Source organism: Dreissena polymorpha, chromosome 15, assembly GCF_020536995.1.
Source record: "Dreissena polymorpha isolate Duluth1 chromosome 15, UMN_Dpol_1.0, whole genome shotgun sequence".
NCBI lineage: Eukaryota > Metazoa > Mollusca > Bivalvia > Myida > Dreissenidae > Dreissena > Dreissena polymorpha.
In genome coordinates this window covers 47,852,272-47,866,890 of record NC_068369.1, presented here as the reverse complement: position 1 = coordinate 47,866,890, position 14,619 = coordinate 47,852,272, and the positions used below count along the sequence as shown (strand labels likewise).

At 37.4% G+C, this 14,619-nt stretch overlaps 1 protein-coding gene across 1 annotated transcript in view; it reads right to left on the bottom strand.

Annotated features, from left to right (window-relative positions):
- The window catches only part of LOC127860228 (glycerol-3-phosphate dehydrogenase [NAD(+)], cytoplasmic-like), a 33,323-nt gene that overhangs the window by 5,983 nt on the left and 12,721 nt on the right, over positions 1-14,619 (bottom strand). The window contains exons 5-8 of the mRNA XM_052398159.1: positions 12,439-12,551; positions 9,043-9,163; positions 2,066-2,175; positions 63-169 (exon numbers count right to left, since the gene is read on the bottom strand). Of these exons, the coding sequence (XP_052254119.1) occupies positions 63-169; positions 2,066-2,175; positions 9,043-9,163; positions 12,439-12,551 (451 nt within the window). The remainder of the gene's footprint in view (positions 1-62; positions 170-2,065; positions 2,176-9,042; positions 9,164-12,438; positions 12,552-14,619) is intronic.

Here is a 14,619-nt window from a genome sequence, read left to right as displayed (position 1 = left end):
GGCATAGTATTTCACAAACACATCACTTGTTTCATAAAATATGAACTGGGTCTAAGACTTACCTTTCCAACAAGTTCTTTTGAGAAAGTGTGTGGTAGACCTCTTTAGCCACTAATGGACCCTGGAAGCTCTGTCCCCTGAGTATGTCCTTCTCCAACTCTCGTATAGTCTGAAATAGGGATCTCGTTAAGTCTAAAATAGCGATCTCGTTTAGTCTGAAATAAGGATCTGGTATAGTCCAAAATAGGGATCTTGTATAGTCTGAAATAGGGATCTCATATACTAGTAGTCTGAAATAAGGATCTTTTATGGTCTGATATTAAGCAGCTCATATAGTCTAACATACGGATCTCATATAGTCTTAAAAATTTATCTCATATAGTCTGAAATAGGGAACTGGTAAATTCTGAAATAAGGATCTGGGATAGTCTGAAATAGGGATATTGTATAATCTGAAATAGGGATCTTTCATAGTTTGAAAAAGGGATCTTGTATTGTCTTAAATAGCGATCTTGTATTGTCTGAAAAAGGGATCTTGTATACATGTAGTCTGAAAAGGGGATCTCTTATAGTCTGAAATAGGGATCTTGTATAAACTCAAATAGGGATATTGCATAGTCTGAAATAGAGATCTCTTTAAGTCTGAAATAGGTGTCCTATTTAGTCTCAAATAGGGATGTGGTAGTCTGAAATAGGGACAATGTTTAGTCTAAAATAGGGACCTTTTTTAGTCTGAAAAAGAGATCTCTTATAGTCTGAAATAGGAATCTTATACATTCTGAAATAGGGATATTGTTCAATCTGAAATAATGATATAGAAATTCTAAGTTGCATGGGAGCATGACTTCTGCAATTTTTAACACATGCATCATTTGTTGGAAAGTTTGTGTCTATGATCAGACAGACAGACATACAACAGAAATACAACAGACAGACATACAGACGGACATCAATAGTGATTCAAGCAATAATGTTTTTTTGGTCAAATATTTTACAAGATTTCAGCCTCTTTGCTTTTAAATTCCTAATTGATGGTTTAAAAAAAATCCCGCTCAATGACTTGAGCCCAATCATATGTAATGTTGAAAGCACTTTGACTCTCAACTTGAAAGCATTTTTATGAAAAAACACACACTTGATTGCCTAAATTTTGTCCACACAAGTTGATTTTCCTCAAAGACAAAACACAACCAGTATATTCCCCTCTACTTTGTTGCATGTGTAACAAGATGCGTTTGTGAAACACAATGTCCCCCTATATGACGTTTGACATTGAAGGATGACCTTGACCCTTCACCACTCAAAATGTGCAGCTCCATGAGATACACATGCATTTCAAATATAAAATTGTTAGCTTCAATATTGCAGAAGTGACATTACATGAGCAATTTTGACCCATAAATTTGACCTTGAAGGATGACCTTGACCTTTCACCACTCAAAATGTGCAGCTCCATGAGATACACATGCATGCCAAATATCAAGTTGCTATCTTCAATATTGCAAAAGTATTCATAAAATAAGCGATTTGGGCCACATATATTTGACCTCTGACCTTGAAGGATAACCTTGACCTTTCACCACTCAAAATGTGCAGCTATATGAGATACACATGCATGCCCAATATCAAGTTGCTATCTTCAATATTGCAAAAGTAGTCATAAAATAAGCGATTTGGGCCACATATATTTGACCTCTGACCTTGACCTTTCACCACTCAAAATGTGCAGCTCCATAAGATACACATGCATGCCAAATATCAAGTTGCTTTCTTCAATATTGCAAAAGTATTCACAAAATGAGCGATTTTGGCCACATATATTTGACCTCTGACCTTGAAGAATGACCTTGACCTTGACCTTTCACCACTCAAAATGTGCAGCTCTATGAGATACACATGCATGCCAAATATCAAGTTGCTATATTCAATATAGCAAAAGTTATTGCAAAATGTTAAAGTTGGCACAAACAGACCAACAGACCAACCAACCAACCAACAGACAGGGCAAAAACAATATGTCCCCCACAACTATAGTGGGGAACATAATAATAACACTTGGCCTCACCTTATCAGACTTGACGACCGTTTCTCCCAGCAGTCTGTTCCTGCCTCCATGGCATGTGGCCACCAGGTCAGCTATACCACAGCTCTCAAAGAACGTGTCCTCTTTGCAACCTGTAGAGTATTCATGCATGTGTAGAGTATTAATGCATATGTAGAGTATTAATGCATGTGTAGAGTATTAATGCATATGTAGTGTATTAATGCATGTGTAGAGTATTAATGCATGTGCATCAAGTGTCATCCCAGATTAGCCTGTGCAGTCCACACAGGCTATTCAGGGAAGACACTTTGCACTTAAATGCAAATTTTCATTTAAAGGAAATCTCTCCTTTGCAAAAATCCAGTTTAAGCAGAAAGAGTCATCACTGATTTGCTTGTGCGGACTGCACAGGCTTATCTGGGACTGCACTTTATTCACAGACATTAAGCCCCATTCTCCCAGAGGGAAAATGTATTGAAAATGAATCCAGTCCCCTCCCCCCCTATCAAGGTCTGAAGACATGTTTAAGTGATGTCTAAATTTGTGTGATTAAAAATTGTCAACACCACACATCTTTTCTCAACAATTGTTTCAAATTTAACTTAAAAAAAAATGTGCAATGCCCATCTAAGTTGCACGTTAGCTAAAAACATATACAATTTCTGGTCACACGACAATAAACAAGAGCACCGCCTTGCGGGTGCAGACCGCTCATCTATTTTCTTTTTAAAGGTGAAGGGACTCTCATTTTCAATCACAAAGGAGGGAGGGGTGGAGTGAAGAGGGGTGCATTGTGTGGGGGTGTGGACATTTATTACATTATCTTCCAAAAATGCGAAAAAAAGGGGAAAAAAATCAGGGGGTGGGTGGGGGGGGGGGGGGATTCTTGGGTGCGATGGTTGGACGGTATTTCAAAAATAAAATAATAAAAGTAAATATTTGTGTTTTTTAACCGTTTCAACAAAAAAAAAATGGGGGGGGGGTGAGGTGAGGGGGTATAGTGTGAGGGTGTGGTGGTAATTTGTGAGAAGATCTTAAAAAAAAAAAATTAGGGGGGGGGGGTGGGGGGGATTCGGGTGGGGGGTATTCTTGGGTGCGATGGTTGGACTGTATTTCAAACATAAAATAATCAAAATAAATAGTTTTGTTTTTTAACCGTTTAAACAAAAAAAAAAAATGGGGAGGGGGTGGGATGGGGGGGGGGGTATAGTGTGAGGGTGTGGTGGTCATTAGTGAGATGATCTTAAAAAAAAAAAATAGGGGGGGGGATTCAGGGGGGGGGGGGGGGGGCGGAAGCACGGGCGATGGTTTGGGTGGAGTCTATTGTGGTATGTCAGGTAAGATTTAATAATTTGACCTTGAGAGTCAAGGTCATTCAAAGGTCAAGGTAAAATTCAACTTGCCAGGTACAGTAACCTCATGATAGCATGAAAGTATTTGAAGCTTGAAAGCAATAGCCTTGATACTTAAGAAGTAAAGTGGATCAAAACACAAAATTTAACCATTATATTCAAAGTTACTAAGTCAAAAAAGGGCCATAATTCCGTAAAAATGACATCCAGAGTTATGCAACTTGTCCTTTTACTGTACCCTTATGATAGTTTGCGAGTGTTCCAAGTATGAAAGCAATATCTATGATACTTTAGGGGTAAAGTGGACCAAAACACAAAACTTAACCGAACTTTCAATTTTCTAAGTATAAAGGGCCCATAATTCCGTCCAAATGCCAGTCAGAGTTACATAACTTTGCCTGCACAGTCCCCTTACGATAGTTAATAAGTGTTGCAAGTATGAAAGCAATAGCTTTGATACTGTAGGAATAAAGTGGACCTAAACACAAAACATAACCAAATTTTCAATTTTCTAAGTATAAAAAGGGCACATAATTCTGTCAAAATGCCAGTCAGAGTTACATTACTTTGCCTGCACAGTCCCCTTATGATAGTTAGTAAGTGTTGCAAGTATGAAAGCAATAGCTTTGATACTTAAGGAATAAAATGGACCTAAACACAAAACTTGACCAAAATTTTCAATTTTTTCTAAGTATAAAAAGGGCACATAATTCTGTCAAAATGCACGCCAGAGTTATCTAACTTTGCCTGCCCAGTCCCCTCATGATAGTAAGTAAGTGTATGAAGTTTGAATGCAATAGCATTGATACTGTCTGAAAAAAGTGGACCTAAACGCAAAACTTAACCGGATGCCGACGCCGACGCAGACGCCGACGCCAAGGTGATGACAATAGCTCATAATTTTTTTTCAAAAAATAGATGAGCTAAAAAAAATACAATTTTAAGGGCATTTTTATTTTTTTATTTTTAGAAACAATGACCCCAATCTTTACCAGCCAAAGTGGTCCCAAATGGAATCACTTGCTACATTTACATGCCCCGCCCCTTGGCAGCCATGTTTTTCAGCCATGTCTTTCATTGTTTTTCAAATGAAAATTGGACAAACTTTTTTCGGTATAAAATTCAGCACAATAACATTCAAATAATTATACGGAAAAAGTTTGTTCTATTTTCAATTGCAGTGATCTTGACTCCCATACTTGGTCTGCATATAAGCAACCCCCATAAACAAGAGCTGTCAGAGGACAGCGCGCTCGACTATTCGAGTGCTTGACAGTATAACATAAGCCATCATGGGGAAATTCATATTTACTTTCAAAAATAAACAAGAGCACCGCCTTGCGGGTGCAGACCGCTCATCTATTTTCTTTTTAAAGGTGAAGGGACTCTCATTTTCAATCACAAAGGAGGGAGGGGTGGAGTGAAGAGCGGTGCATTGTGTGGGGGTGTGGACATTTATTACATTTTCTTCCAAAAATGCGAAAAAAAGGAAAAAAAAAATCGGGGGGTGGGGGGGGGGGGTGGGGGGGGGATTCTTGGGTGCGATGGTTGGACGGTATTTCAAACATAAAATAATAAAAATTAATATTTGTGTTTTTTAACCGTTTCATAAAAAAAAATGGGGGGGGTGAGGTGGGGGGGTAAAGTGTGAGGGTGTGGTGGTAATTTGTGAGATGATCTTAAAAAAAAAAAAAAAATAAAATAGGGGGGGGGGGGGGGGATTCGGGTGGGGGGAGGGGGGGTGGAGGGGGGGAATTATTGGGTGCGATGGTTTGACGGTATTTCAAACATAAAATAATCAAAATAAATAGTTTTGTTTTTTAACCGTTTAAAAAAAAAATTGGGGAGGGGGTGGGGTGGGGGTGGGTATAGTGTGAGGGTGTGGTGGTCATTTGTGAGATGATCTTAAAAAAAAAAAAAAAAAAAAAAAAAAAAAAAATAGGGGGGGGGGTTGGGGGGGGGGGGGTGGGGGCACGGGCGATGGTTTGGGTGGAGTCTATTGTGGTATGTCAGGTAAGAGTAGTTTTGTCAAAGTATCAATCAAATCTAATCATAAATAAAGAAGTTATGGCAATTTTAGAGAAATTTAATAATTTGACCTTGAGAGTCAAGGTCATTCAAAGGTCAAGGTAAAATTCAACTTGCCAGGTACAGTAACCTCATGATAGCATGAAAGTATTTGAAGTTTGAAAGCAATAGCCTTGATACTTAAGAAGTAAAGTGGATCGAAACACAAAATTTAACCATATATTCAAAGTTACTAAGTCAAAAAAGGGCCATAATTCCGTAAAAATAACATCCAGAGTTATGCAACTTGTCCTTTTACTGTACCCTTATGATAGTTTGCGAGTGTTCCAAGTATGATAGCAATATCTATGATACTTTAGGGGTAAAGTGGACCAAAACACAAAACTTAACCAAACTTTCAATTTTCTAAGTATAAAGGGCCCATAATTCCGTCCAAATGCCAGTCAGAGTTACATAACTTTGCCTGCACAGTCCCCTTACGGTAGTTAGTAAGTGTTGCAAGTATGAAAGCAATAGCTTTGATACTTAAGGAATAAAATGGACCTTAACACAAAACTTAACCAAAATTTTCAATTTTCTAAGTATAAAAAGGGCACATAATTCTGTCAAAATGCATGCCAGAGTTATCTAACTTTGCGTGCCCAGTCCCCTCATGATAGTAAGTAAGTGTACCAAGTTTGAATGCAATAGCATTGATACTTTCTGAAAAAAGTGGACCTAAACGCAAAACTTTACCAAAATTTTCAATTTTCTAAGTATTAAAAGGGCACATAATTCAGTCAAAATGCACGCCAGAGTTATCTAACTTTGCCTGCCCAGTCCCCTCATGATAGTAAGTAAGTGTACCAAGTTTGAATGCAATAGCATTGATACTTTCTGAGAAAAGTGGACCTAAACGCAAAACTTAACCGGACGCCGACGCCGACGCCGACGCCAAGGTGATGACAATAGCTCATAATTTTTTTTCAAAAAATAGATGAGCTAAAAAAGGAAAAAAAAAAAAAAATTGGGGTGGGGGGGGGGTTGAGAGGGGGTATAATGTGGGTTGAGGTCATTTATTAGACAACCTTTCAAAAATAAAAAAAGGTAAAAACAAAAAAAAATTGTTCGGGGTGAGAGGGGGGTATAATGTGGGGTGGGGTAATTAATGAGATAATGTTAAAAACAAAAATTTGGGCGGGGGGAGGTCAGGAGGGTGGGAGTGGGGTGAGAGGGGAGGTATAATGTGGGGTGTGGTAATTTATTAGATGATGTTTAAAAAAAAATTGGGGGGGGGGAGGTTTTGGGGGGGGAATGGATTCTGGGTAGGGGCGTGGGGAATTGTTTAGGTGGAATCCATTGTGGTATTCAGGTAAGTGTTGTTTTGTCAAAGTAATAATAAAATGTGATCATAAATAAAGAATTTATGGCAATTTAAGCAAAATGTTCAATTATCTTAGTGTAAAAGGGGTCATAATTATGTCAAAATGCTTGATACAGTGGTCTGCTCTTTTTTATAGGTTGGGGTCATGTTGGTAAACAAGCACGCAAAATATAAAAGCAATATGTCAAAGGATATAGGAAATATTTGGGGTAGTACGCAAAGTTTAACATAGATTTATCAATAATATTCATATTCTAAGTATAAAAGGGGCAATAATTCTGTCAAAATGCTTGATACAGTTGTATGCTCTTGTTTATAGGTTGGGGTCATGATGGTTAACAAGTATGCAAAATATGAAAGCAATATGTCAAGGGACATTGAAAATATTTAGGGTAGTAAGCAAACTTTAACATTTGCTGCATATTCTAAGTGGAAAAGGGGCCATAATTATGAAAAAATGCTTGATAGAGTTGTCTGCTCTTGTTTATAGGTTGGGGTCATGTTGGTAAACAAGGATGCAAAATATGAAAGCAATATGTCAAGGGACAATGAAAATAATTGGGGTAGTACAAAAACTTTAACATTTGCACACAGACGCAGACGCCTGGGCGAGTAGGATAGCTCCACTATATATATTTCATATATAATAGTCGAGCTAAAAATGCTTGATACAGTTGTCTGCTCTTTTTTATAGGTTGGGGTCATGATGGTAAACAAGTATGCAAAATATGAAAGCAAAATGTTAAGGGACATTGAAAATATTCGGGGTAGTACGCAAACTTTAACATTTGCTGCATATTCTTAGTGGAAAAGGGGCCATAATTATGTAAATTTGTAAACAAGTATGCAAAATATGAAAGCAATATGTCAAGGGACAATGAAAATAATTGGGGTAGTACGAAAACTTTAACATTTGCACGCTAACGCTAACGGAACGGAAACGCCGACGCCGGGGTGAGTAGGATAGCTCCACTATATATATTTCATATATAATAGTCGAGCTAAAAATGTTAATACGATACCTCCATTCAAACTCATATTATTAACCAGCAACCAATTTTCTATTATAATGGTCAGTGACCTTAACCTATACCTCACAAGCCCCATTAAACAATGCAAAGCTAAGAATCAAAGGAAGCTTATTTTATCCTATGTTTAATTAAGATTGGTAAATGCAAACTTAAATACCTGTTTGCTGTTGTTATTTTTTCTCTCAAAACTATGAACTTGATCTGACCTATGGTAACCCCAAATCAATCACAAGCTATGTCTTTATCTGTTTTGTTTTTAGCAACAACGACCTTGACCTAACATGTTCCAAATACAACCCCTAGCAACGTCTCCATACAAGCTAGCTATATCCAAAGTTTCTTCAATGATGGTCAATGCGAAAAAGTTATTGACTGGATTCAACCAGTTTGACACCACCTGCTTGCCTGCTATACCTAAATCTAATAATCAGGATGTGAACAATACCAAATATCTGTGTAATAAACATCTTTTCTCTCAGGGAAAGTAATGCCATTTTTAAATGCATTAAATATAGTTGAGACTTATGTTTCGAATTGAAAACTTTTAAAATAAATGGAAAAGTACTTGAACATAAAACCAGGAAGTCACAATTGACCTGAGAATAGCTGTCAATAAATGACATTGCAAACCAATCATGGGTTTGTATTTAGAATGGTAAACAAACACACATGGCTGAATAATCTTCGTTATTAACTGTTAACACTTGGGCAAAACAAATCAAAAAGCGTGACAACAATTTTTGTCCAGAGCTTACTCTGCAATTGTGTCTTGTTCTGAGAAAACTGGGCATAATGCATGTGCGTAAAGTGTCGTCCCAGATTAGCCTGTGCAGTCCGCACAGGCTAATCAGGGACGACACTTTCCGCTTAAACTTGATTTTCGGCAAGGAGGGACTTCCTTGAAACTAAAAATACCATAAAAGCGGAAAGTGTCATCCCTGATTAGCCTGTGCGGACTGCACAGGCTAATCTGGGACGACACTTTATGCACATGCATTAAGCCCAATTTTCTCAGAACAAGACACAATTGATTTGCCAAATTAGCCAATACCTAGTAGGCTACAAATTGACCAAGTTGGCTGAATTGAATTCTATTTTGCTACAAGTGTTCCTTTATAAACACCCATTAAATAAATAATTAAAATCTTGCCAACACAAGTTTAATGTGGCTCATGACAATTTGAAGTATGAGGAAGCCCTGTTATCTACAGACTAATCGTGTACCTTTGATGAATAACTCGCCAAAGGCAACCATCTCCATGAGTCCCAGTCTCAACACAGCTGCCTTGGTGTTGTGCCCCAGTCCCATACCATCCACTATGCCCGCTCCAATGGCCACCACGTTCTGAGGTTTAAACAGACATAAGTCTCGTTATGGAAAAATAGGGCTTAATGCATATACGTAGTGTCGTCTGCAGGCTGCACAGGCTAATCAGAGACAACTATTTCCGACTTATTTGTTTCGTTCAAAGGAAAGTCACTTCAACTGAAAATCCCGTTTGGCAGAAAATGTTGTCCCTGATTAGCTTGTGCAGAGTGCATAGGCTAGTCTGGGCCTACAATTTAGGCACATGTTTAATGTCCAGTTTTCTGGGAAAACTCACATAACAAGAATGCCTGAAAGGCCTAACATCCCTCACCTGAGATTCAAAGGAACTGATCTGTTCTGTGCAGCCCAAGATGTCATTAGAACAAATGTTCTAGCCAACTTTCATGACTAGTGAACGCCCTGGCAGCCACGTTTTTTAAACAGACCAGAACCATTTTCATACACATCCAAGATATCATTTAAACAAATATTCTACCAAAGTTTCATGAAGATTCATGAAGCCATATAAGGACAATTTCCCGGCCCCCTGGTGGCCATGTTTTGTCAAGCAACTGGAACCATTTTTGAACTTGTCAGAGATATCATTGGGAAAAACCTTCTGACCAAGTTAAATGATGATCGGACAATAAATGTGGCTTCTAGAGTGTAAACAAGGTTTTACTTTAGCTATATAAGGAAAAATGCCACCACCCCTTGGCAGCCATGTTTTTCCACCAACCGGAACCATTTTCGAACTCATCCAAATTATCATTAGGAGACAAATTGTCTGGCCAAATTTCATGATGATCTGACAACAAATGTGGCCTCTAGAGTGTTAATAAGGTTTAACTAAAGCAATATATATCCATATTAGGAAAAATGCCCCGCACCCTGGTGTTTATAAAGCAACTGAAACCATTTTTGAACGTATCCAAGATATCATTGGGACAAATCTTCTGACCAAGTTTCATGAAGATCGGAAAATAAATGTGGCCTCTAGAGTGTTAACAAGGTTTTACTACAGCCATATAAGGAAAAATGCCCCGCCCCCTGGCAGCCATGTTTTACAAGCAAACCTAACCATTTTCGAACTCAACCAAGCTATCATTGAGACCAATCTAAGGCCAAATTTCATGAAGATTGGACAATAAATGTGGCCTCTAGAGTGTTAACAAGGTTTTACTATAGCCATATAAGGAAAAATGCCCCGCCCCTTGGCAGCCATGTTTTTCGACAAACGTAACCATTTTCGAACTCAACCAAGCTATAATTGAGACCAATCTTCTGACCAAATTTCATGAAGATTGAACAATAACTGTGGCCTCTAGATTGTTAACAAGGTTTTACTATAACCATATAAGGAAAAATGCCCTGCCCCCTGGCGGTCAAGTTTTTCAACCAACCAGCATCATTTTTGAACTCGTCCAAGATATTATTTGGATGAATCTTCTGACCATGTTTCATGATGATCGGACAATAAATGTGGCCTCTATAGTGTTAACAAGATTTTACTTTTTACTCTAGCCATATAAGGAACAAGAGATGTGTTCTTCAGAAACGCAATGCCCCCTACTGCGCCGCTTTGAAATAAAATTTCTATTTATCATTTGGCAGGTATAGAAATCATCTCCCTTTAAAGCTTATTACTTCCCTTGGATTTTGTCCAACGCAACCGGGGGGGGGGGGGGGTCTGTAGACAGTCAAAAATGACCAAATCAGACATCGCTGACAACCAAGGCCTGTGGGTTTATCAAAGAGATCATAGCCAGAGTTCATCATGTATCTATGGACATAAGTCCACAGGTATGTAATGAACCCTACCATTCACAAATTAGTACAGGAAAGAAATTATAATTATATAATTTAAAAAAACCTTTGACAAATCAATCATTTGAGTTATAAATAATCAAAATAAAAAATCTGTACATTAACTGTGAAAAGAACTTAAATTCTTGGTAAGGGTATATATAATCTGAGAATTATAATAATATAAATTACTTCCCTTGAAAATAATTGTCTCTAAAAAATCTCTATTTTTAGTAGCAAATTATTAAAAGCCACTACCGTGACTGTAGATTCACCACTCAAAATGTGCAGCTCCATGAGATACACATGCATGCCAAATATCAAGTTGCTATGTTCAATATTGAATAATTATCTCCCTTTAAAGCTTATAACTTCCCTTGGATTTTTATTTTTGACCTTAGACCTTGAAGGATGACCTTGACCTTTAACCACGATGTGTTTGTCAGAAACACCATGCCGCCTACTGCGCCGCTTTGATTTATTTAACAAAAATATATAATTTGGCAGGTCAGATAATTATGTCCATATAAAGCTTATTATTTCCCTTGGATTTGTTTTTTCGACCCCGTGACCTAGTTTTTGACCCAGCATGACCCATATTCGAACTTGACCTAGATATTGTCTAGATACAACTTCTTGCCACGTTTCATAACAATCGGATGAAAACTATTTGAATTAGAGAGCGGGCACAAAAAGTGTGACAGACTGACAGACAGACTGACGGACAGTGGAAAAACTATATACCCCTTTTTCTTCGAAAGGGGGCATAAAAATGCCCCGCTCCCTGGGGGCCATGTTTTAAAAGCAACCAAAACAATTTTCGAACTCATCCAAGATATCATTGGGAAAAATCTTCTGACATAGTGTCATGAAGATTGGAAAATAAATGTGGCCACTAGAGTGTTAACAAGGTTTTACTACAGCCATATAAGGAAAAATGCCCTGCACCCTGGCGGCCATGTTTTTCAACCAACCGGCATCATTTTTATACTTGTCGAAGATATTATTGGGATGAATCTTCTGACCAAGTTTCATGAAGATCAGACAATACATGTGGCCTCTAAGAGTGTTAACAAGATTTTACTATAGCCATATAAGGAAAAATGCCCCGCCCTTTGGCAGCCATGTTTTTCAAGCAAACGTAACCATTTTCGAACTCATCCAAGATATCATTGAGACCAGTCTTCTGACCAAATTTCATGAAGATTGGACAATAAATGTGGCCTCTAGAGTGTTAACAAGGCAAATGTTGACGCCGCACAACGGACGACGCACAAAAGGCGATCACAAAAGCTCACCATAAGCATGTTGTGCTCAGGTGAGCTAAAAATAGACCTGTTCAAAATATTGAACAAATGTAAAGAGGTCTGTCAATAACCACCATGTTCTAAGGATAGACCACACATTAAAAGAGAGATGTCAATGGCGACCATTTTCTATGGATTTTTTTTACAAAAGACCGCACTGTCCTCTTCAAATCCTAGCTGGAGTACTGCTATACCTACTTTTAAGGCCCCACACATTTCTATGGTTTCCACGTCCATAACGACAGAGGTTCGGAAGAAGGGTTTCTCAAACAACATCTTCAACAATTCACCTTGTTCTGGTTTCTTGACCCCTGAAATATAAGTACAGGTAGCCATCAAGATTTTATAAAGAGATGGATTTTCATACAAAAATTAAATTAAATACACAAAAAAAAAAAATACAACAAACAACAACAATGGCAGGTCTTTTATTATTCTAATGGCTGTAGCTGAATATAGGCTACATCCAATCAGAAAATTCCTTTCATTCAACAAGAGCTATCCCTATGCAGGGCTCTTGACTATTCTTCCACTTTGAAAGTGAAATGAAAATTTTCTGTTTTTCTTCCACTTTGATAGTGAAATATACATTTTCTGTTTTTCTTCCACTTTGATAGTGAAATGTACTTTTCCTGTTTTTGTTCTGCTTTGATAATAATGTACATTTTCTGCCAATCACCTTACATTGTGACCACAAAGACAAACTTGAAGCTTAATTTATGTAGTTGTTATTTAGTTTAAGGAAACTAAAAGATGCAAATTGATTAATGAAAACAAGAAATGTGATCAAGAAATAAGATTAAAAAAAATTCACAATTAAATCAGCTGAATTAAAAATAACTTTGCAAGCAAGTTCTGCATACAAGTTACCGCTACACAGAAAATTACAGCACAATACCTCCCTCTGACAAATGTTATGAAGCTATCACTATTTTTTTATATTTGACCTGCATTTAACTCAGGTCCCAAATGTAATCCAAATACTGGCCCCGTGTTCACAAAACGATTTTGCAATGGAAAATCGATTTTAACTGACATCGATTTTGCTTTTTGGCTATCAACTACAATGGAAATCCATTTTCAATGACATGCAAAAAATCTATTTTCGATTGCAAAAAATGTTTTGTGAACACGGGTCCAGGTGTGCATGTAGGGTACCTACAAAGGCACAACATTTATAAATAATTAGTGTTAAAAGTTTTTTTTAACAGTGATCTTTACCCCACTGACTCAAAAAACAACCAAAACCTGTCTGCATGTAAGCTTCCTACAAACAATATTAGCACAAACTCTCTATCCAATTTCATGTTACTGTTCTGCTATTTTTAGCAACAGTGACCTTGACCTTAACAAAACTGGCATCGATGTAACCCCATGCTACATGTAGGTCTACATGTCAGCTAGAGACAGGAGTTGTTGCACGCAAATGTTTATCTGAATTTTCTAAGTGGAAAAATAGAGCATTTTACTGCTAAATTGCAGATCTAAGTTATTGGACTTGGTCTCTGACATTCCAATGATGATTCCAAAACATGTTAGAAGTTTTAAATATTAATACATGCAGTTTTTACAGAGATATGTACATGTTGCGGGTAAAAATGATGTGGCTACCTGACACAATTACAAGTAACACGTGTGAAGTTTCAAAGAAAAACCTGTAGTAGAAACAATGATATGAAGATGTTCTAAGTTTGCCTTATCCAAATTTCAAAGCACAACAAGATGTGATTGTGAAACACTCTGTCCCCCCTCTATTTGAGCTTTGACCTTGAAGGATGACCTTAACCTTTCACCACTCAAAATGTGCACATGCATGCCAAATATCAAGTTACACTGTAACTCCAATATAACGCGGATGACGGGGTCCAAGCCACGCAACAGCGTTATAAACGGACAGCGTTATAAATTTTGAGCTTATTTATTTAAGGGGGCTATAAAAACAGGTATAGTATAGCCTATAATATAGGTCCTGTGTATTGTCATGCTGTGTTGTCATCCGCAAATACATTCATATAAACTGAATCGAATGATAACAGTATACATACCGCTTTTCTAATGTGCACATTTATCCGATAATCCAATATAATTACAACATCACTTACGAAAAAATATTGTTAAACATTTATGACAAGAAATATGTTTACAAATTTCGTAAACAAATTCATATGCCTACGCCATTTTTCAGAAAAATAAGTACAGTGCATTATGGGGCACAGCTTTCATTGGATGAGCGAATTTAAATTTAAATTGAATGCAATACGATACATGTACAAAGAAATATTTTATTGCGTCATACGCAGCATGTCAAAAACGTGCTTTCCGTGGACTTTCTGATAACGGGCAAAAATTAAAATGCATCTCTGTTTACTATTACACTGC